We start from the raw sequence: 25534 nt of genomic DNA, 5'->3' as shown, positions 1-25534 counted from the left end.
TTTATACTGATAAAAATTTAATTTCTTAAAAAGAAAATTATAATCAGAAATTTGCAAAAAATTGTTGCAATATGTAGCTTATGGTGCAAAAATGCATTATATAAAAAAATTTCAATTTTAAATTTGTTGTTGCTTACGTTTTCATATACCAAGTCACTAACTCATGTCAAGGAGAAAAAAAGATACTCAGTATAATAACTTTCAACGAAATAGTGAAACTGAAATAAAATAGAATTATTCATTTATCCAAAAAGATTTTAATTAACATAACATTTTCATGGTATTACTTTGCAAATGACTTAAGTTTACATACAATTGATTCACTTTTTAGTAACGTCATCAATTATTAATTTAATATTCCTAATAAAATTTCAGCATTGTGAGATTCATAACTTTTACAGTATCTTCTTAGAAGAAACACTCCTCTCCAATTTCATTTTCCTTTTCCGCTTATTACCTATTTTGCGTCCATAATGCTTAAAAATGAAACAAAACAGATCTCATATCGCTTGTTCTATTTGTAGAATTGGCAATGCACTTGAAAAACTGTTGTTGTTAATATGGTCATTTAGGATTTGAGATCTTTTCCATAATAGCTGATCTATTTAGAAACGCATTTTTGCGTAAGGTCCTCTTTAAAAGAGTTTTTGATTGTCGCCACTGTCCTTTTCCGCCCTCATAACAAAAAGTCTTTATGCCTTGTCCCGACCCTTAACCAAATATTAAGTGCCTTTGCTTGCGTCATGCATTCATTGCCCTTTCTTTCATACCGGATCTATTGCATTACTTTGAGGACGTAGTAATTCGATTTAGTGATAAAGACTTGGAGATTTCTTTTCTTTTTTTATCCCTATTTTCGTAGTGGGCTTGAAATAGTTGGAGACGTCTGGACGCTTCAATCTCTATGGAATTTCCCGTTATGATGTTTTTCTATCTAAAGCCACATTTAAATATATATTTATATAAGCCCTTTAATATGCAAGCGTTTTATCATCAGCGAGTATATCATTTTTAGTTCAGTTTGCGATTAGCGTTCCCTCAAATTTGGTTTCGGGCCGCTTGGGTAATGGATAGTTGCGCGCCAGGTTTTTGTGGTCTTGCAAAAATAAGTCCGTCATTTTCATTAAAAAAATTAATTTAATAAAATATATTTGAAAAAAAAAAAAAAAACTGGAATTCGTTCTCAGTGTATAATTTAAAATGCCTCACTTAAATCATGATTGGATATTTATAAATTTGGTTCGGTATTTTCTTTTCGTTTTTTTTTAACACGTTGAACGCCACGCTAATTTTACATGGCTTGCCCATCTGGCCAAGGTAAATAACTACAAACTAAACTTGGAAATATTAGACGGATTTTGCTATTTTTTTTAGATGGTTTATCATTACATGTCTGACAAAAGTGGTGAATTATATAAGCCTACGAATTGTTTAAAAATAGTGGTGGATAAAAATCTACTAAATTGAATTTATTAAACCAAGAATCACAATAATTAAGTAAATTTTGAATAAATTTTCTGCAACTCCATAAAAGAGTGTAAATTTTATAGTTCTATATCATGTTATACGCTGTCAGCCAGCTGTTTTTCCCGGCCTATGTGAATGGTCAGTGTCAGCAAGCGGTGGCAGACGCAGTCTAAATGTAATTTCAGTCTCAGCCACCGGTGGTTGACGCGGACTAAATGTAATTTCAGTGTCAGCCACCGGTGGTTGACGCGGCCTAAATGGAAAGTCCAGTGTCAGCCACCGATGGCTTACGCGGCGCTCAACGTGTTAAAATAATCAATAAAATTGAGATAATTATAACAAATTCAGAGTTTTGCGAACCGATATTTAGGTTTTCAAAACAAGTTAGATCCGATAAAGAAGTAACCGACACTTTCGGTTTAATTAAATATGTTAAACTATCGAAATGAATTTTATGTAATAAGTAATTTATTACTCGTAAATTTATTTATTGGTTTCTTCAAATTTGATTGTAGAAAATTTAATTCTTTCAATCTCAACAATGGCCATCATTTTATACTCATTAGAATACATTTGAAAATGTAGTATATTCTAATCATTAATTTTTTAAGTAACAGAATAGTTTATTTTGCCCGGACTTCGAAAGTTTGTGGCGTAGACGCGAAAATTAGAGGGAATATAGGTATTCGAAAGGTGCATAATATTTTAACAAGGTTAAAACGTGTGCACATTTAGTTTGTTATTCATAAAATGTGTTTGTTTTAAATTGTGGTAATAAAATAGTTTTTTTCTCCCTTTTTTCAATAACGATCGAGAGCTTTTAATTCTTTTTAAAAAGTGTTTTAAAAAAAAATGAAAATTCTCGATGTAAATATACTACGTGTGATTTCATAAAAATAAAATACTTGACATTTGATTTGTTTTTACTTGCATATTTTGGCTTGATTTTGTTTTCAACTTAAGTTTACACTAAGTTTAGTTTGAAATTAGTCTTAAAACCGATGTTACTTAATTCCAGTAAAAAATACAACGAATTCCATCATTTATAGATGAGAAAAAAGTTCAATTCTCTGCTGTGTATTTAAATAATCGATGGAAAAATACAAATAACCATAAAAAATACGTATGGATTTTTCATTTATGGTGAGATGTAGGCTCTAAAGTGAGTTTCCTGTTTCAACTTAGAGGTTATTTCTAAGAAATAATTAAAATAATTATAGTGTAAGAACTTCTAGTATATTTTTGTCGTTAAATGAATAAATTGTTTTTGCGTTTTCGTATTTTACCTTATGAAATAACACCTTTTGTTCTCACTCTTATTTCGTTTTATTTCTTCAGCTATTCGACGTTAATATTTACAATTACCATTTATATATATATTTAAAAATAAATAAACAAAACCCCAATTTTAAAATAATTTTTTGTAAACAGAAACTTTTTCTAGAAAATAAAACTTTCAAAAGTTTCTGATGCTTCTCAGCTGTTAAATCTTCCTCTTAGTTTTCATTCATGAAACATTTATTCACTCTAGGATTCTTAATCGTCGTACAAAATATCCCTTATTTAGCTCATTTAAAGTTTGTTTTCTTTAGTTCCTGAAGAATATCTTAGATCAAAATGCTACTTGAAATACAGTTGTCCTCAGAAATTTTCAATCGAGATATATTTAACGTAATTCTTTTAGATTAAGTTGTTTAGATCTTTTATCGTTTCTTAGTGTTATAAAAAACTATAAAAAGTAATTTTTTTCCTTTTACTTAAACAAATCAGTTCTTATTGCTTCGAGTTGCTGAGCTCATTATTAAAAAATAAATTTTTCGTGTTAATAAATATAAAGTTGTATTGTTCGGTAAAACTGCTTTTTTTTCCATATATATAACCTTTATTTCGAATATTAAGTTTAGGTTCCTCTTTGGACTGAAAAGGAATTCTTTTCCTTTGTTAACCTATTATATAAACGCTATTTCCTTATTTATGTAAATACTAACATTCTGAAATAATATTTTTTGTTTCATTTAATTTTTTAATGGTGTTCTATTGAACCTAGTTACTAAATTTTAAGGCTGCAAGTATTTTAAAATCCCTTGAACTAAATTGATCTGTTTGTTTTCAAACAAATCTAAACACTTCTTATTAAATAATTTTTAGTTAGTTATGTATATTGCGGAAGTGTTACTGTTACGATTTATCCTTAATTACTTCGTTTTTGTTATGATTCTGCGGTTGAGTAATAAAAATTCGACCTTTAGACAGAAAATGTTATAGAAATACTTACAACTTTAAAAAATAATGTAACTGTTTTGAAAAAAACACGTTTCAATGTATAAAATTATTTTAAAAAAACATTTCAAAATGTTAAATAGTTTCATTTTAAATAATTTAATTGAGTTCATGTAATTCTGTGTAGGTTAGCATGGAGTAAGAAGGAATAGAATACTTTTTTGACTGAAGGACCGGGCCCTTGAACAAAATCGATCTGTTTGTTTTAAAACAAATATTAACACTTCTAGTTAAATTATTTTTAATAATGTATGTTACGGAGGAGCCAACTGTTACGATTTGTCCTTAATTATTACGATTTTTTTGTCAAGATTTCAGTTTTACGGTTGAGTAATGAAAATTCGACCTTTAAAAAACTTATAAAAAATACTAAGGAAATGTAAAATAATAAATAAAATAAGTAAAAGTACTTACAAATTTAAAAAAAACATTTCCCTGTCTTGAAAAAACACATTTCAATGTATAAAATGATACAAAAAACATAAAAAATATTAAATAGTTTAATCATGAAGGAAACTGACTTCATTGGATGTTAACATGGAGTAAGTAAAATTCTCTTTCGCACCGGACCTTAAAACAAAATCGCTGTTCAAGCAAATATTAACACTTCTAGTTAAATATTTTTAATTATGTATATCACATAGGTGCCCACTGTTAATATTAATCCGTAATTATTACGATTTTTTTAAAATTTAATAGTTTATTCATGCATAATTTTGTTAATTTTAGGCATGTACCTAAATAGAATTGGTTGTAAATAGAATTGCTTCCGATTACTGATAACTAGTTTTGGAAGTTGGAAACTGATATCTTTGTAAATAAAAACTAACTAGTTTTTGAAGTTGGAAACTGATATCTTTGTAAATAAAAACTAATGTTACCCATTATTGCTTCATTATTCTAAGTAATTTGCCGAACTAAAACAAAAATAACAGTTTCTTCTTTAGGTGAGCACACAAATGACCGTCTACCTTTTTAAACGCACTGTTGTGTCACCGATGCGTGCAGTGATTCAGGACGTTTAAAAATCTGTACTTGCTTTCTCGTCTGTGACGTCTTTTATGGGTTTTTAAGGTTTATTCCTGGAAGAAAAAAAATCCCGCTACAGCAACCGTAGCATTCTATTATTGGAATGGCTTTGTGTTGGAATGGTCATTTCGCGTTGATTCACTGATTTCTTTTGTTTCGTTTATCTAAATGAGTGTTTTGTAATTAATCTTTTTCCTCATTTGTGAAATCTTTTTTGACAGAAGTATGATAAAGTGATATTAGTATTTAACATTTAAACGTATATTTATGATGTGCCCTATTTTAATTTAAATTGTCCTGACTGCAGTTTTACATTGTTTGATTTGCTTTTAGTTAGTAGTTTTTATTATTACGTAAGATCCGTAACATACAGGAAACCGGGGCAAATGTGCCAAGTTTTTGATATGTAATTTTTGATGACCTGCTCGATAAAATTATCTTGTTTATGGTAACTTATTTCTAGTTAATCATGTAACTTGCTTATTCTCAAATTAATATGTCCTAGAACCTAATATGTTCCTGATCTAATGCGTAATACATTAGAACAGGAATCTTATGTATTACGCATTATACTATCATGCTCTAATACTTAATTCAAGAAAAATCGTTTTTATATATTTTTCAATTTTTATTTTATATCATATTTTATATTCACTTTTATTTTAATGAAGGAAAAAAATGATAATTATTCTTATTAATATTTTAATTCTTCTTATTATTAATTATTTGTTTAAAATATTTATTTATATTCGAAACTACATTAGCTGAAGACACAAGACGCATTTGAAAAGTAATCTTTAGTTTCATTTGCTTATCACATAAAAATTGAATTTATTTAATTATTTGCTGAAAATTTTTTGTAAAATTAAATATATATTCTTTTGAAGACTAAGCAAACTGTCTCTTTATCTTTTTTTTCCGGTGCGATACCATCTTCAACTTAACAGATCACACAACACACCCTCTCTTTTTCTTTTTCCTCCCTTTTAACGGTTGCAAAATTCAGTTGAATATTGTTTTCTTTATTTATTTATTATTTTTGTCTCTTTAGCTATTTTAGAAGATAGCACTTCAAATTCTTATCATCACGCAGTAAGCAATGTTTTCCTAAATTCATGTTTCAAAATTAAAATTAGTATAAACTTTTTGCCCTTGATAATTAAACTCAGATCAGTCTTTCTTAATAACTAATTATTTGACTCAAAAATTGCAAATTTAAAAAAATGCTTTGTTTTATATTTTCTTTATTTATGTCAAAGCTATGACTTATGTTTTTATTAAAATATTGATAATTGATGAAATATAACATTGATGTTAAGGTAACATTTCGAATTCCCTTAACTGGATTAAGTCGGTGATGTATTAAACGAATGGTAAGTTATTAGGGTCTTCGAAACTTTGCTTTTTATTATATAATTATCAATTTGAACATATCTGATGATTAAGAAATATTTATTAAATTCTTTATATTTTTCACTGTGCCATAAGGTAGGTTTCTATAAATGTTTATTAGTGACTTAGTATAAATCCTATGTATAAATAAATAGGAAACTTCTGTAATTTTTTCTTGACGTAAAAACATTTCTCAGATTAGAATAAATATTTTCATTTAGATTCCAGAGCCATCTTACCTTTAGAATATTTCTGTGATTTTAACTTTCTCACTAATAAAATCCACTCTCTCTCATCCAAGTCAAAGGTCATAGGCTCAAAATTGGATCGTAAACGAAACTTTTCTAAGTCCCCGTTGCTTGGGAATAATCCACCTGGTTGATAAGATAAAGATAGTCGATTAATATTCCCCAAAGAACCATTCTATATCTTCTCTGCGTAAATAAGTAAGTCGAAGATAGCTAAGAGAGCCTAGGCTTTTAGAGCCACTTATACCTACAAAATAAACAGCTCTATGCCGCGATAAAAACTTGTGCCGTCACACTTTTGGTAATAGGCTCGGTGCCGTACCTTTGCCGAAGCTTTTGATGGTTATTTCGTGAATTGATCTCTTCAACTTCCAATGTGCATGGATCGGTTTTTGGTTTTGTGGTTAAAGTGTACGTCCTATTCCAATGGATTTAAACAAAGCTTCTGGTTCGTACTTTCTCCCATTTTAATGTCTTTACTACAAAGAATTGAATTTCTACAGGCATGCTTGTAAAAAGTAGAATTTTAGATCAGCATCCTGCTATCTTTTATTTATTGGAATTGTAATCAGGAAAAGTTCATTCGCGTCGCCCTATACGAAATAGTTAACGATTATATTCGGCTATATATTTTGATGGAGATAAGATCTTTTGAGTTTTTGTTGACAAATACATTAGGTTAGTGAATATAGCGTACCTCCGTAATTCACTACTGGTTTTAAAGGGAACTTTTAAAATTACACAACCCTTAATCAACAGCATGGATTTGTTTAAAGCACTTTAAAATTTTACAAAAAATTATACAGATTAAAATTTGAATTATTAAGTTAAAAATATATTTAAATTTTTCTTAAAAGCTTGTTTGTTTAAAATACATGTTCAGTTTCTTTCTTTTCTTTCTTTTTTTTTTTAAATGAACACGTTATTAATTTTTGGGTTTTACAATTTATTCATTTGAATAAGATGTAACTATGCAATTAATGTGTTTTGGTTTAATAGAATTTGGATTTGACCATCCGAATCAAATTATGCGTATTTGTCGGTAGCTTCAGCGTATTACACTTCATTTAGAGAAAATATGAAGATAATGATGTGTATAAAAACCACCTATTTTTGTGAATAATTAATATAAATCTTATTTAACTCTTAGAAATTTTTTTTCCTCATATATTTAATATATTTTTTTTTTTATCAAGTATTGCTTTAAAGAGAATGAGTAGGTTTTACTCTCCTAAATAAGTTATAATTTTGCTTTTTTATTTCCCTAGACTTTTGTTTCTTATCTGCCTCATGGGGTAGTAATAAAGATTATATCTTGACCTTTTGAAAATTTTTTTAAAATTTGAATACAGTGAAATCAATAATAGCTTTAGATTGAGTTTAGTATAATGACAATAAACGTTGAAGTAAGTTTTTTTTTTTTTTTTGCTTATGGTGTTTATGTACTTTTTTTTTCTCAATTTTTTTTTCTCATTTGTTTTCCAGAGGGAAAGAAATGTTCTTTTTTTTAAAAAAAAATTTAGGAAAGAATTGACAATTTTGTTCAAATAAATAAATAAAAATTAAAAAAATAAGTCTGAACTAATTGTTTTGATTAACTGTAAAATCAGATACAAGTTCTTACTCTATTTTAGTGCTTTTACTTAGTTTATATAGTAAAGATATTATTAATGACATTGATTAGTTTTTTAATTTATTTATTTAAGCTAATGTGTATAATATATTATGTATATAAATATACGAAGGAGGAATTATATTTGCAAAATTCCTAAATTGTTTATTGCTCTTATTTGTTTTTGTTATTTCAAAGTTAGCAAATTAAACACAGGATATTTAATCGACTATTTAGAAAAATTTAAACTTTAACACACTTCTATTTTCGAAAGATTTATAACTTAATTGCAAAAGTCGCAATATGCACTAGTTCCAATGAGGTGAACCGAGTTCAAATCTCAGCAATGGCAGATCGATTCGAATTCCGCACCCGGCTAGCACCGACCACAGTGCTGACGTAATATATCCTCAGTGGTAGATGGATCATGGGTTAGAGTCCCCTTGCCGTCAGGCCTACCATGGGTTGTTTTTGTGGTTTTCTCCACCATGTAAAGCAAATGCGGGTTAGTTCCATCTTAAAGTCCTCTACGAAGGTAAATTTCTCATAAGACTAGATCCAGGAGTTCCCTTGTTTTCTGAATTGAGTTCAAAATTACAAGGCTGCGGAGTTGAACATTAGTAATCGTAAACCCCAAAAATTGGGTCGGCTGTTCATCGACAGTTATAAGACTAAATAAAAACTAAAATATGCACTAGTTCATTACCTCTGGGGATAGTGATCCAGGAGTTCCCTTGTCTTCTGTCTTCTAGATTGGGTTCGAAATCGCAAGGTTACGGAGTTGAACATTGTTAGTCGTAAACTAGACTCAAATTTGGGTCGGAGCCATGGCGGCTCAAAAGATAGAGCGCTCGCTTCCAAATGAGGTAACTCGGGTTCGAATCCCATCGATGGCTGGTCGATTTGAATTCCACACCAACTACAGTGTTGACTTAAAATATCCTCAGTGCTAGACGGATCATGGGTTAGAGTCCCCTTGGTGTCAGGGTAACCGTTGGAGATTGTCGTGGTTTTCCTCTCCATGTAAAGCAAATAGGGGTTAGTTCCATCCAGATGTCCTCCACGAAGGAAAGTTTCTCTAAATACTTGATCCAGGAGTTCCCTTGTCTTCTGGATTGGGTTCAAAATCTCAAGGCTACGGAGTCTAACTTTGGATGTCGTAAACTCAAAATTATGTCGGCTGTTTAGTAACGGTTATAAAATAAAATAAAATATATAAGATGTTATCTTTATCTAATATTTTTTAAAAACTAAAATAAGCCTTATCTTATTGTTGAAAGTGTAACTAATAAAAATGAAGCACTCTTTCCCGATTCGAAGGACTTTTAGTAACTCAATTCGCAATCAATAAAGTTTAGCTGTAAAGTTAATTAACCTTCTTTTGTTTACTATGAATGCCGCCTTGCTTTCTGATGAAGAGGACTATTTTATTTCAACTGTAGATCCGCCCCTATAGGTTCATTAAACTTGAATAAAAGACTTTCTTCCTACTTTATGATTTCAACAGCTTTATTTGATTCCGGTCTCCATTTTCGGGATTTTGAATAATAATAGATTGAGAATCCTTGGATGTCACTAAGAAATAGGCACAATTGGTAAAACAGTAATGAATTTTACTTGCTGTCTTCAAAAAAGGTAAATAAATAGCACGTGAAATATTAAAACTCAGTGAAAATCAAAAGTTCAAGTTTTTATTAAGAATATAAACTTTCTTGAATTTTTATATCACGCCGTATCTCGCTTAATTGAGGTTTGATTTAAAATTTACACTTTGAAATCAAACTACAAATTTAATAAATGTGTTGTTAAATATTTTAGTCTCAGTATTAGATTTGCACTTGTAAAAATCTCTTATCACATTCACGTAAAATCTGCTCTAACTTCGGAACACGTTCAAAAAACGGATTATCTCACTTAATTGAAATCTGGCGCTTTCAACAAATCTGCTGTTAGCCATCAAAAGTTAATTGCTCAGTTCCTGGCCAGAAAAACATAATTTCCATTCCTCTGAACCTTATTTTATTTCTTAAAATTTGAGAACTTGTTCATAAGAACTATGAATATTTATTTGTTAAAAAATAATTCGTAAATTAACTCAATAAGTAATTTTTTTTTTAAATCTATGATATATGATGCAAATTATGAAACTAATAATTGGAGCTTTCGACATTATCTGACAGCTTGTGTTATTTGACATTGAGATATTTTTTTCCCCCCTCTCTCTCTATAGCTAGGTTGTTCATTTCGATTATTGCCATCTAGTGTGCAATTTTAAATAAATAATTCTAATACATAAATCCAAAAATTTATGGTAAATTTTATTTAACAATAAAAATATGCGTTATAGTAAGGTAATGCTATTAACTATTACAATTTTGTGTAGTCCGATATTTAGTTACCAATTTTGCAATATTCTGGTTAGCTTCACGCAATCATGTTTAAATTGCACTAAAAGTTAATTTTCTTGTTGTTAGAGCCTTGAATTGCTGTGAGTAATAAATTATAAACAATTATTTAATTCTGTAAATCCGAGTAATATTTTATTTAAGTATAATACAATGATTGTGTCCTGCTATATCCATTAGAAAATCTGGTCATGTATTTATCACAGATGTATTTTTCTAAATAAGTTATGTAGGTCTAAATAATATATATATTTTTAATAATCAAAAAAACTTGCTTATCACATATTTTTATTCACATATTTTGCATATTTTTAAATGTGTAAAGACAAATCTTAAATAAAAAGTATAATTTTTTGAAAAAAAAAGCACGAGATTTTGAACTTGTTTTATGTATGTTCAATGAAATAGTCATAATTAAGCCTTCAATCTTTTTTAAACTTTAAATATTGTTAATCTTTGAATTAATTTCCCTATAACTTATTTATATTTTCTATCTAATAATTATTTCCTTTGTGAAAGTAAATTTTTTTTCATTGCGAAAATATATTTAGATCTTTATAATACGTTGAACACCAATTGCAAGTTTTTGATGAAATATACCATATTTTATCAGTTGGTTTCATTCAATACTGCAGAAACGCAAATAATTGCTCTTTCTAGATAAGAAAATCAGCTTTCAATCAAAATAAATCTCTTAGTTGAGTTTGAGAGCAGGTAATTCAATTAAGTATTTTTTTCGGGTAAAAACTTTTAATGTATCATGATAAAATTATGAACATTTTGATAGCATATCATAACTACCTCATATCTATGTATTTTGGAAACCTATTCGTGCCTTTTAAATGTTACTTTTACATCAGCGTTACTCGAATTTTAATATTTCGTTTAATCCGTAAAATAATCAACTATGTTCTTTTTCAAATGGGTCATAAAAGAAAACCAATTTAAATTAATTTTTTTTCAAAATAAAATCAGGGATTTTTTAAGAATGATGTTTTGTTTATAAAATACATTTGAGTCCAGGTAAATAACCTTATTCATTAAAAATTAGTAATGAAGTAGGGGAATTTTTTATTTTTTTAGTGCATTAAAAATCGCATTTTCTAAGACTTGCTAGAGTTCTTTCCTTGTATATTCAATCATTTGTAAATCTTCTCATTGATCTTTCCCTACATAGTTTTTTATTTTATTTATATATATAAATATTTTACTTTGGTTTCTTAGAATTGCGTCCCTTGTAAAAGTAGGACCGTAGAAAACGTTTTATCAATAAAAGAAAAAGTCCGAATATCTTTATTGAAAAATATTAATTTTATAAATCTCCTCCAATGGCAAATACTTGAATAAAATATCAACTTACACAAGTATAAGGCGCTGCTAGACTTTTTCGATAACTGCTAAATTCTAATTATTGCAACTGAAATTCTAACTAATTGTGCACTAAATGATTCTTAGTCTGAATATAGTGCGCAAAGTTTCATATGAACAATACTCAAAAATAAATAAAATAAAACATAAACTGATGTCCTTAAATAACTTTTGTTTTATTGATTGAATTTTCACTTTCTGAGACTCAATATTAGTGGTTTAAGAGGGTATGCTCATATATACTAATTAATTAGTGCATACGATATTTTAAGTTACGAAATCACAGACAAAAACGTATTTTCTCTGAATAAACATACTTTTTTTTCGCCGGATTTGGATTTCTGATTCCCAAAATATGGTCTCAATAGTTCAGTCAGAAAAGCGGTCCAAATTTTGAACCCCTTAATGTTAATTTTACTTTTTCTGAATTTCACCATGTTTCGGAAACTTTTTAAGCGAATTTAAAAGTTTTTGCACACAATTATAAAATTCGTTTACCTAAAGATAATTCCATGTATAAAATAAACTTAAGTGGATATTTACTTAGATGCAAAAAATTTAAAATTACAAATAATTACAAAAAATAATTTTTAATAAACATTAATTTTTTATTACTTTATTTAAGTCAAAAAATCTTTGAATTGCAAAGTATACAAATTTTGCATCATTTTGAATGGCAAAATACAAAATTTGAGCGAAATCGTTCGACTAGTTTCTGAGAAGTCGAATTTAAAAAATATACTTTTTTCAAAATTCCATTTCTCAGAAACTATTCGATCGATTTCGCTTGAATTTTGTTAAATATCGTCTGCTCTATTTAATTAAGATATTTGAAGCCACCCCCGCGAACCATTAAGATTGAGTCCTAAAATGTGAAGATCCGATCATTAGATCAAATGTTATTCAGGTTCGTCCGTTTCTTATTTTGCACCCTGTTTATAGCCTTTCTCAAAAAGGGGAAAAAAAAAGAAAAATTATATATTTGAAAAACTAAAAGCTTTTAATTCTTTTTAGTTTTCATTTGCTTTATAATGTAGTTTTGCTATGTGATATAATATTTTCGATAGCACAAACAATTGAAATGTTTCAATGTTTTGCTATTGCATAAGTAAAAATATTAGTTTAATAATTAGAAAAACCATACCTTGCATAATTTTAGTAAGCTAATGATCAGTAAAGCAATATAGCATTAGAAACGGTTTATAGCTTTCTGAAATATTTGCGCTATTATCTCATATCTCTCAAATAGCTCTGGTGACTGAAACAGTATGAGCAGTATGCAGCTCCTTTTAGACAAACTTAACATTGAACTTTATTTTTTCATAAATTGAAAAAATTAAAAACTTTTTTTTTCAAGCGTTGAGTTGCTTTGAACCTGCATTGATTTACGTTTAATGAGGAAATAATGTTTTTACCAGAGTCGCGTAAAAGAAAATAAAATTAAATATTTTTTAAATTCTTAATTTAGGGTTTGTTTTGGAACTTAAGTCTGCTCTGCTAGCTCCAAATATCTAAGATAACCTTTTCGGTCGTGAATATAAAAAAGAAGTTAGATAAATTAGAAGTTAGATCTTCAACGTGTTTATTTGAGTTTTTTTTATTTTTTTTTATTTGGTCGGGGTGAGTGTCTCTTTGTTGATTCCAAAAATTCAGGGTTCAAAGCTTTCTATCTTTTGATTGATTTGAAAAAAAAAATGAAAACTTTAAAATAAAGTGGATGGTTCAAAAGAATTTAAAAGCTATTAAATAAAAATAATAAAAAGGTTTGTCACTAGAAGTTCAACCGAAACGTTTTTCCTTATCTTTCGTCTTGGGTGTTCATTAGTCTACTGAACTGTGCGTTTAACTTTAAAAAAAAATCCTTATTTCCTGCAACATTTATTTGATAATTAATTATCAGCTTCAGCAAATAATTATTTTTAGTACTAAGCTGTAATTTTAGTTTAAAAATTGTAGGAAGGAGGCAAAAAAAACTTAAGTCTGGGAGAATCTCAAACTTTTCTTTAATTTTATAATTCAGTTTGCATTGTATATTTATATAAAAGAGCAGAATACTCTTCATTATGTAATTAAGAAAAAAATGATTGTTCTTAAAGTTTTATTGCTTGTTTTAATTTTATTTTTAAATATTGTCATCATATAATTTAATTTCCATCTTCGGAATAATATTTTTCGTTTTTTTTTTAAAAAAAATATTTTGGAACTACTACTTTATTTTCAAACTACAAAGATATAAATTTATTATTATATTTTTTATTATTGGTGTCCTCCCGGACCCCTTTTGTTATTTCTGGGGGGATCACGTCATCATGGATGGTCATCACATTTCACACTGCAGAACGCTTCGTGGGAGTTCCTTGGTCGAGCGTTGTTGGGAGGCTCGAGACCGAATGAGACAATGACTTTTTTTTTGTTCATGTCTTTTTTCCCCTTTATGTCAAGTTCTCTGCCATTGGAAATAAAATTAAAAAAAGAATATATATTTTTTTTATTTATTTTTAAAATTTAGTTTCGAGGATGTTTACTAAATTAAAATAAACTAATATATGTTAGGTGTTTTATTGCTTTAATTTTTTTGAAATCTGCACAGTTTTTGATAAAATTATAAGTAATTATTTGCGCAAATAGTATTTTTTAAGAGTTGCTTTCAAGATGGGAACATAAAGAAGAAAGAAAAACCAATGAGCAAGTCATAAATTCATGTTGACGTAGACATTTAATGTGTAATTCAAGGACCTTGGTAACTTATTGCAGATATATTGTGTCAAAAACAATTTATAATTTCTTTAAGTGATAGGTAAATAATTTAAAAAAAAAATGATCTTCCAAACATACTTGCAACTACATATATGCATAATATAAATGAATTTAATATGAATTAATTCAGATAAAAATCTAAATCCATTTAAAGAAGTTTCAAAGTATCTCTATATTGTAGGCAATGAATAAGGTTTATTTCTATGCATTTAGTCATAATTTAGTAAGATGAAAAGAATCAATAGGTAACTGAAGATTAATTTTACCATATTCACTGTAGTTTCCATGTACTAATCTTATTATAAATTTATAAGAATAAAATTCTGTTGATAAAGACATTTTAAAATCAGGATTAAAGATGCAATCATTTGTGATATTTTTTTAACTATAGTTTTTAGGAAAATGAGTGTAATTAATTTTTCTTCCGTAATTAAGTTAAAAGCAATCTGAAGAAATGCCAGGCTATCGATTAGTTTGATTGCCAAGAGTTTCAAGATAAAATACAATTCACTCAAAATTTTATGTTATTTGATTTAAAAAATTATTTTTCTTCTGAATTTGAAAAGCCAATTACAGTTTTTTTTTTTCCTGCTTGGAGTCGTGGTGGCTCAGGGGATAGAGCTGTCTCCTCCCACTGAGGTGAACCGGATTCGAATCCCAGCGATGGCTGGGCAATGCGAATTCCGCACCCGGCTCTCACCGATCAAAATATCCTCAGTGGTAGATGCATGTTAGTTCTACAAAAAAGCCCTCCACGTAGGCAAGTTTCTCCCAATACTTGACCCAGGAAGGAGTTTCTTTGTTTTCTGGATTAAGTTCAAAATTACAAGGCTACGGAGTTGAACATTGGTAGTTGTAAACTCAAAAATTGGGCAGACTGTTGAACGACGGTTATAAAATATAAAATCTCTTGCCTCAAACAACAGCAATAGCAAATGCATGCTAAATTTCAATTATATGTTTGCATTATTTGTAAACTAATAAGTATTTTATTGATGTCCTGAATTTATTCAAAAAAATAAAAATAAATCTAGAAACTAAATTATGAGGATTGAGAAAATTTTTAAAAATAAACATATAATAATTATTAATTTTATATAAAAATAGTCTGGCCAAAAAAAAATGTACATGTCTTGTAGAGTTGAAATTAATGGCATGTGTAGCTATTTTGTTATTAAAAAAAGTTTCCATACCCGAGTTTGATTTTCACTTGGAATTTTTTTTAACGTGCCCAAAATGTATATTGTTCTTTGTTTTTCCCCCCTCTCTTCTACCTACTCGAGTATTCTTTACGCAACGTTCAGTGATAATAAAACACGGTAGCTTTCCTTACGCAACAGAGACATAAAATTTCGTCGGTTAAGAGTAACTTCCATTAGAACTTTTATTTTTTTCATGTAACTGGCTTTTATTTGGTTTTAAGTTTATTGAATAAGTTCATAAAAATGATAACCTCTTAAAGACTCACGAGCCAGTTGACGTTTGCACGTGTCACTCTCGTTTACTTATTCCAACACCTTAGTACACCTCGCCAAGATTTACTCAAGTTTCTAATGTCGCAATTCAGCAGCAAACCATTTTTTTAAAAATAAAAATAAGTAAATAAATAAAATTTTCCCCGGTAAGCAGTGTCGTGAAACGATTCGAAGAATTGTGAAAAAAGTTCAATGAAAAAGTTCAAATTCCGAACGTTCCTTTTTTATTAATTTTATAATTGATTTTTTCTCACTATCTTCTCAGAGCTACTTCCTTAACATTTGATAGTTAAAAACGATGGGAAAGTATTGTGATCGATTGAAAAAAAAATTTTTTTTGTTTTTTTTCCTTCATTGAAAAAATTAGTTTTAACACTAGAATAGCAAGTTCTTTCTGCGTCACGGGCATTTATCTTCGATGAGATCGATTGGAAGGTACGTTGCTAGCCCAACTAGATAACATAGTCCTGGCGACCAGAATTTGCCGGCCCTTAGTAGTTGTTTTTTTACTGTGCGCTTTTATTTTGGGTTTTAACTTACTATTTCATCGATGACATTCGATACACGACTAAAACGAAGGAGCAATGGGTCATGGACTAACCGCGTTTCGCCTACTCGAGATTCTAAGAAACTGTCAACATCATTAAGGGAATTTTCTATGATGACTGTCGTAGATGCTGTACGAAGTATTGTCAGGTAGGTGTACCTTTCTTTTTTTTTTTGTTTCTTGAAAGTACAGGCAGTATTGCACCTATACTGAAAAATATTTGTTTTGAGGCGTAAAGCGATTCTTTCTTATATATATCTTGTTGTTTTCTTTATATTAATTGTCTTTTTACTTGTTTGCTTTTTAAATGCTTCATGATATGTAAACAAGTTTTTTTTAAGAATTTGTTTTTTATCTTCAAGTCTTAATTTATTTTCTGGATTTCAGGAACAATTTTATTTTCTTACTATTTAATTTTTCTCCTTTTTTTTTATTTCTTTACTATATATCTATACTTTTGTTTGATAATGTTTTTCAGAATTCAAATTTCTCTCACAATTCTAAATTTATTTAACACTGATTTACTTTCACAACAATAGTAAAAGAATACGGCTTCAGTGGTCATATTTTTACTTTTATTTCCTTCGTTTTCTTTATTGCTATAATTACTTTCACAACGAAATTTTGAGCTGATCTTAAAAAATTTGTTCACTGTTACAGACAAAAGGAATATTCTAAAGAATTTTTTTTTCAAATCTCTAAATATTAAGCAATAAACAGCGTTGAAGTACACAGAGCACACAATTAACTGTATCAAATTCAGTATGAGCGTTTTTTTCCCCTTAATTTTTTCGATATTTTTTACTGTTACTATTATCCCATTTTCTACTTTTATCTTACATATCATTCATCTAGGACAGTTTGGTAAAAATTATTTGCTATATTCCTAAATTCTCTTGTCAATTATATATATTATATATTGCTAAACTACAAATGTTTAGCGTTTGGTTTTCGAATTAGAAACACGCGATAGTAACTATATTTTATGAAAATATAACTCTGTTTGTTAGTAAACTACAAAAACGTAGATGAAGATATCACTTTTTAAACTTAATTAAAGTTAAATCTCTTAAGATTTATTACTTGACATTTTTTAATTGTTCTTCTCATAGAAATAAAAAAAAAATTATGAATGAATTATATTTTCGTATTTTAATAAAAATGTGATGAAATATACAATATATTAAGTTCAACCAATGTCTTTGTCGTTTATCTTTCGTTGTTTTCTCTGAGCTATATCCCAAATTCTTTATTATAACCATTAGACGTGCATAAGAAATAATGTATACGCTATTACATAAGAAGGATGATATTTGCAATGCTTTGTAGTACCGACTGTTTTAAAGATATGTCAGGAAAAAATATTTGATTAGTAGCGATTTCTTGTCGGCGAAGCTATGCCTGTTATTAAATGAAAATCTATTAAGAATTCGAACTTTTTATCTAGCTTTTGTGATTTTTAATTTAACTTTTTGAATCAGGTCGATACACTATGATTCATATATCGCATTGATGTAACCGCTCATATACACTGCCGCAGTATAATCTAATTTCGTAATTTACCTCTATATAATTAACTGTTTTTTTTTTTTCTCAAAAGAAAATCTGGTAGTATTTTGTGCGTGTGTAAAGCGTTCTGAACTTGCTTTAATTGCTTTAAATTATCCAGAAAAAAAATTTTTTTAAACATCTTCAATATGTATGGGGAAGTGTTTTTATTTTTTCTTTGCATTTTTTTTTTAATTCTCTCTATATTTTTTATTTTATTTTTATTTTTACAGAAATCAAGTTTATGCGCAATTTCGCAACATTTATTTACCTGTGAAATGTAATTTCCTTTGCAATTTATATACTAATATTATTTCTGTTCTAAGGCATATGTCAATGCATGCATATGTTTTAGAGCCTATGTCAATGTATGCATATATTCTAGAGCATATATTAGGCAAATTTTGCAGATTATATTCCATATTCTTAAAATTAATTTGCTCACTATAATTATTATATATAAATTCAGCGGTGACAAAACTTTATTCTAAAAAGTTGAGGCGTATTTTATTTATTTATTTATTTTACTTATTTATTTATTTTACTTATTTATTATTATTATTATTTTTTTTGCGTTACAAAAATTATAAGGTTTTGAGATGATTAACCGAGTTTTAAAATGATTGAGATTTTTATTCTTCAGTAAATATGTAAGATATTTTAAAAATATTTTGGTAATTTTTGAAAATTCAGTATGAGTTGCTTTTCATCTAATAATATTTTGATAATTTTTCATTAGAGCAATATTTTGACAATTTTTCAACATAGCAATATTTTGATAATTTTTGAAAATTCAGTGTAAGTTGTTTTTCATCTAACATAACCATCAATAGTAATTTAAAATTAAATATTATAAAGATTCACGGCAGTTTTTAATTTATAAAATAGTATGGATATCCACTGTGTTATGCAAAAGCTTCCTGCTAGTTTAGGAATTATAATTTCTTTTACTTTTTGGTTGTTTATACATAAAGCTTTGAAATGATGCATAAAACTTTTAAAAGATACATATAAAAAGTGGGCTGTTTTGACAACAATATTCTCGTAATTTTATTGAAAAATAATTTTTAAAAATTTCAAAACTTTGAAATTTTAAACATTAGCATTATTTTTTAGTTCTTGCTATATTATGAGTTTTCGTTTTTAGTAATATGTATATAGTTTTGCAACTATTCTTTTGTACTCGTAATCGTTTTAAAAATGATATTGTTTCTTTCTTTTAATTATATTAATAACGGAAAATTTTATATCAGTTTAAATGAGGACATTGCATAAAACAAAAATTTAAAAAAATCTTTCACTTAAAACCACATACACCGAGGGAGAGGGACCAATATTGGAATGTCAAAATTTTTTGATGTTGGTTCTAGAATGGATTTTAATATTAGGCATTAACATTTCTATATAGGGGATATTGGTTGAATAATGGGTATAAAATATTAGGTTCTATATAGGGCTGATATTGGAATAACATCGTCCCTCGTTACCCATATTGAGTCAAGATTAATTAATATTGGTCCTAATGAGGGTTGGTTGTTTTGCTGCTAGGGTATGTATTTTATTCATTTTAAAATTGAAAATTTAAATATTAACTAACTTAAAACATAGTTTTGTTAAATTCGATTAAAATAATAACTCGTAATTTTTTTTAATTAATAAACCTAAATATTAACTAACTTAAAACATAGCTTTGTTAAATTCGATTAAAATAATAACTCGCAATTTTTTTTAATTAATTAACTTAAATATTAACTAACTTAAAACATAGCTTTGTTAAATTCGATTTAAATAATAACTCGTAATTTTTTTAAATTAATAAACTTAAATATTAACTAACTTAAAACATAGCTTTGTTAAATTCGATTAAAATAATAACTCGCAATTTTTTTAAATTAATAAACTTAAATATTAACTAACTTAAAACATAGCTTTGTTAAATTCGATTAAAATAATAACTCGTAATTTTTATTTTTTTAAACTTTTAACCATGTAAATCCTGTTTCCTTGCCTAGCGTACTAGATATTGATAATTTTAAAACAAATAAGAGATTTCTATTCCAGAAATTAAATTTTAACTTTAAAAGAAAAGTTAGCACGTTTAAACACGTTTTTCAAAACTACGTGCGAAATAACTGGACCCCTTGCTTTTCTTCATCTTTGTAGTGAAATGCTTTTGCGTAGTGATTTATGGTTTAAATGCGTTTCCACATCTCACATTCTGGAAGTCATTTTTGCACTTTTGTTACAATATATATTTTGCAAATGTAGATATGGTAAAGGAATTGGTGCAAATATTTTATCTATCGTCGCTTTTCCCGAACATAATTTCGGTTTCGCTTAAGATTGCCTAGAGTTAACGTTCTGGTACCACAGGAAGGAAGGAAGAAAACTACTTTACCTAAAAAACTTGTGAAACACGATTTATGCTTCAATTTTTCATGATGTGACAAAGTTTTCGTGCCTTAAATTTGTTGCAGTTTTTTTTTTTTTTCATCTTTCCTTTTATATCTGTTGACGTTTATCTAAAATAAAATTTTGTTCTCTTTATATTTTTAGTTTCCATAAACTTTAACGACATTTTTTTATATTCAATCTTTAATGTGTTCTGTCATCATTTTAGTATAATTTTAAAGTAGTTTTTAAGCATTTCTTTCCTTTCTTTCTTCTTTATTTTATTTTAATTTTAACTAGCACGTGTTCTTAGATTTGGTTGTTAAGAAACTAAATACATTTTATATTCGGTACATGTTTCGTGAATTTATTTATTATCATGAAATTCTGGATTATTTGTAACTGTTATTATATCTCAGTGTTATTATCAGTGAAGAGCTGTACAAAAACAAAATTACAACACAAAATAAAGAACAATACTTATTTTTGAAAAACAATTTTTCCAATTGCATCGCTGACTTATAACTGAACTATTTTAATATCTTGCGATTGATGCTTTTGTTAATTTCTCTTCAATTAACATTTAAAAACGATTCCATATTTAAATTTTCGTGAAAATAATTTTAATTATGTTGCGAAATATGCTTGCGACGTTATTATTTTATTCATTGTAGGAATTCCGGTAATTTAGTTCAAATGCTCTTAAGGTAATAAAAATAAATCTTTTTTCATTTTTAAAATGAGCAAATAAATTTTCTTTTCTTATTTTTTACAGTTCTGTAGAACTTTATTTTTCAGTTGTTTATTTTGCACTCAAGTTTTTTAATTTTATTAAGGTTCTATAAATTTCCCCTGAAACATTTAAAAACGCTAAATTCAAGTTGTACCAACTTGAATTTTGGAGAATTCCATGTTTAAAGTAGGATATTAAGTCATTGTTCAGAATATAATGTGTTGGGCTGTACTTTTTCCCACATATCTTTTTCAAGTTCTCGCATCAAATCTGCTTTCTTAATTTAATTTTTTAAAATCTATAATAGAACTTGCTTTATACATATAACAATTTTTCTCTTTTCGAAGATTTAATAGTTTTACACTTTGGAAGATTGTTTTGTTAAATAAAAATTTTTTAAATCATATAATTTAAAAATAACATTGAATTATTTATTCTAGGTGCTTAAAAACCGTTAAAATAATTATTATGCTAACCCTTCATGTTTTAATGACCTTGCATTTTTTATGGGTAAGATTGCTTAAAAACTGCATGTACTTTCACAAGTTGGTTTATCTAAATATGAATTAGATTACAATCGGTGTATTCTTTTCCACATTTTTTGACGGATTGTTCCAAGGTTCATTATTTTCTAATTTGAATGCAATGGTGATACAGATTTGGTTATCATTTTTTTTTCATTGGCCTTTAAAAACCAGACTTTATACCGATACATCTTTTTTTGTTTAATTTTATTTTATTTGATTTGTCACTTGTTTGTTTGTCAAGTTAAAAAGGCCAAACATGTAACTTTTGTTATCAGTCTTTAAGTTGGCAAACAGTGACGATATCAAAAAGGAGGGTTGATAAATTTACCTGTGTATTGAAGAGAGTGAAAACACAATTTTTGATACCTTTTATTTATTGCTGATCGATATGGTAACGACTCGTGGTCGATAACACCCCCATATATCGATCACAGACGATATCTTTCTTCTACCTTATTTTATATTTGTTTTTCCTTTTCTTTTTTTAGTTTTTATGCGGGTTTAGTTTTATTTGTATATTTTAGATATCGTCTCGAGCTCTTAACCATTTTTTTTTCTGCTGTAATTTTTCAAAATAATTTACTTTCGAAATGTCACTTGTTTTTGCGTAACTGATCGATTCTGTGTAGTTTCATTTGTTTTAGGAATGTTCTTAAATTGCTTTTATTCGATTCAGCGAATGAAAAAAAGACTAAAATAATTGAATCACTATTTAAATCGTGTTTTCAAATGTTATTAGAGGAGAAAACAACATTCAAAATGCATATAATAATATTTTGAAATATTTTTTTCGATATTAACTCCAACGATTAAGATTTTGATATTGCTTTCTTGGAAAGGTCAAGAACATTAAAGGTTGTCATTCTAAAGTAAAAACTATAAATGCAAAATCTTGTCTTTTATCTTTAGAGCAAATATTTTTTTAATAAACTATTGCATTATTAAACGTATATTTGAAACGAATTGAATTTGAAAGCTTTTAAAATATACTGTAATACTAAAATATTTTTATTGCACATTATTTTTAATGTTATTATTTTTCTTATTAGATGACAAAAAAAATCATTTTTTAAGAACAAAACAGGTTTACACGTAGTAGTATCGGTTAAGATAGTAGTACTTAAAATATTCTCATACTAGAATATTTCAAACCTTGGCCAAAGAATACCTAAAGTGTTCACGCCAAGTTTCAAACACTGGAACCAAATTCCTCGTTATTATCCTGGTATTCGATATTTCAATAAGTATGAAAAATTCTAAATTTGGCTAAATTGATTGAATATTCTACGTAGGGAATGCTGTATGATTATGTTTGCGGAAAATTTTATGTTTTGTCGGTTTTATTCTGTTTCATTTCCAAGTTTTTCTAAGTAACTCAAAATTGGTTGCAAAATTGGTGTTTTATTTTAATTTTTACCAGTTATTTTAATTTTTTAAAATTTAAGCCAGGATAATGCAGCATTGGAGTAAATATTTAAATATTAAAAAATTAGATCTCAAGCTATTTTTATTTTAATTGAAACGGTGGCTTTTCTCCATATTGACGTTTTGCGCCATTTTAAGAATTAAAAAGGACGGCTCTGACTAAAGATAGGCTAAACTTGATCTAACAGTCATGTTGCAAACTCACAGCCGAAAATAGCATATTATTCGGTAAATAACATCATTTCATGCGACACAAAGTCTTTTAAAAACAGCCTTAACTTTACGGTCGTTAGGATAATCGTAGATTTAAATTTACTTGCTGTTACTTTGTTTCAAAGCACGCAAAGACTTATTAAAATGTTAAAGAAATTAAAAATTATCACCGCCAGGAAGTTAGTCAAAATACGTAAATTCCTTGCTGCTCAAACTATATTGAATTTTGGAAATTTACACCAACAAGCTATTTCCTAATTTATACGATTTAGTTATCAGATATTAAAGACTTGGGCCAACGTATATTTGCGAAAAATTGTTTAATATTCTTAATACACGCATGCATTTAAATATATATGTATATAATTTATTTCGTACATAATTAATATGTGATATATATATTATGAGCATAATAAAATACAAATATTGTCCGAACTGATATGATCTTAATTCATTTAATTTTGCATTTTCAGGAACTAATCTCCTAGTATCGATGATTTGGTAAATTCAAATGCTACAATATTTAATTATCGACTGCTTAAATTTTTGTTTGTTTCAAACTGTTCATTTTCATTTTAGGCATAACCAACCTAACAGTTACTAAACCTTTAAAAACCTAAGCGCGTACTTTTGTTTTATTTGTTATATTATTTTTTAAATCTTCACTACACAGGCTTATATGAACATTAAAAAAGTGCTTTTAGCATAAAAATCCCACAATCAGAGTAAAAGTAAAAATTTTTCACCTTTTTATATTTTTAAAATTATTGGTTGGCCACTTTTGTGATGTACCACACAAATGTAACGCTTATTTCATTTAATGAAAAATTCCACCAAAAAGATGATTAAGTACCTATATTTGAATCATTAACCCACTATGTTATCAGTTAGGTTCAAAACTTAGAGGTTACTGAATTGAGGCACGTGTTATGCAATCTATTTTGTTATTTAGATAAATTAACTAAATGTAGTAAATTGAACAGAAGGAATATTTTGATATGGTAATACATGGAACAAAAACAATGTTATGTAATGATAAAAATTTCAAGACTATTTTAATATGTTTATAATAATTATTAAAACATAATCCCATTATACTTGAAAAAAAAATCTCTCTTTCTCTGCACGTGATTCAAAGGCGACCTTGTCGAATTTACAGCTGTATAAAGTGAACATTTAAATATACTTCTAAGAAAACAGCCGTTAAATTTGTTCAATAATTGACATCGAAGCACCTGCTACGTTTGTATATTTCCAATACAAATCAAAATTTTGATAGACAACTCCACATTTTTTATCTGTTTTTATTGTATCGTTCCCTGTGATGGCTTGCCGATCCTTTACGTCGTATAAGGACATATTAATAAATCATGAGTAAGGTGCTCTGCAGTCGTTTGCTCGAAATAGTGATCGAATTTATTTCTGTATCCATTTATTTCGTGATCTGCATGACGTGTGCAAATTGCATAAATGGTGCCCTTCAAATTTTGTCCGCTTTATTAAATTAAACACGGCCGTTTGAAATCGGGGTAGAGGAAGGGTGTGATGATCCGATCATTTATAAAGCGCAGATGTCTCTTGGGTCAACGTTACTGTTTTGAATGAAAACCCTACTCTAGTGTGTCTTTTATACCTTCCTCTCTTAAGTGCTATCGATTCTATGAATTGCGACGCATTTAATCTTTAACGGTCCGGAAATATTTCACGTTTTCCACCAAGTGAAATTATAATAATTAACTATGATATTAATTTTAATTAAGTTAATTGTAATTATGACAACTATTAAACAACAATAAATTATTAGGTTTTGCCGCCATATAGGTAACAGTGGAAGCAGTAAGTAAAAGGCCATGCCGCATATATGGCGCATTGGTCCGTTGAGGGTTAATTTGTTTTGTGTTTCGTTTTGTTGCATTTTGTTACAAAAATACTAATAATACTTAATTTGTTACAAAATCGATCACGAGCCGTTCTAATCAGCTTTAACTTGTAAAATTTGAGAATTTATATCCATACGTACACATTTGTAATAAACAAACTTTTTTTTGTTTAATAATTAAATAAAAAAAATTCAATTTTAATCGCGTTATTTTTGTAAAGTTTTATTACTTCAGATA

At 27.7% G+C, this 25534-nt stretch overlaps 1 protein-coding gene across 3 annotated transcripts in view; it reads left to right on the top strand.

Annotated features, from left to right (window-relative positions):
- The window catches only part of LOC107457068 (MOB kinase activator-like 2), a 221308-nt gene that overhangs the window by 140895 nt on the left and 54879 nt on the right, over positions 1-25534 (top strand). The window contains exon 1 of one of the 3 annotated variants that reach the window (XM_016075116.3): positions 6600-6864. The exons of 1 other annotated variant lie outside the window; for it this stretch is intronic. In XM_016075116.3, coding sequence (XP_015930602.1) covers positions 6791-6864 — 74 coding nt within the window. In that variant the 5' untranslated portion in view covers positions 6600-6790. Of the gene's footprint in view, positions 1-6599; positions 6865-16493; positions 16730-25534 lie in introns of those variants that run through there. One more of the 3 variants, XM_016075115.3, reaches the window with a different exon arrangement.

Source organism: Parasteatoda tepidariorum, chromosome X1, assembly GCF_043381705.1.
Source record: "Parasteatoda tepidariorum isolate YZ-2023 chromosome X1, CAS_Ptep_4.0, whole genome shotgun sequence".
Classification (NCBI taxonomy): domain Eukaryota; kingdom Metazoa; phylum Arthropoda; class Arachnida; order Araneae; family Theridiidae; genus Parasteatoda; species Parasteatoda tepidariorum.
Note: the sequence above shows the minus strand (reverse complement) of the source record. Positions and strands in the feature narration are given on the sequence as shown.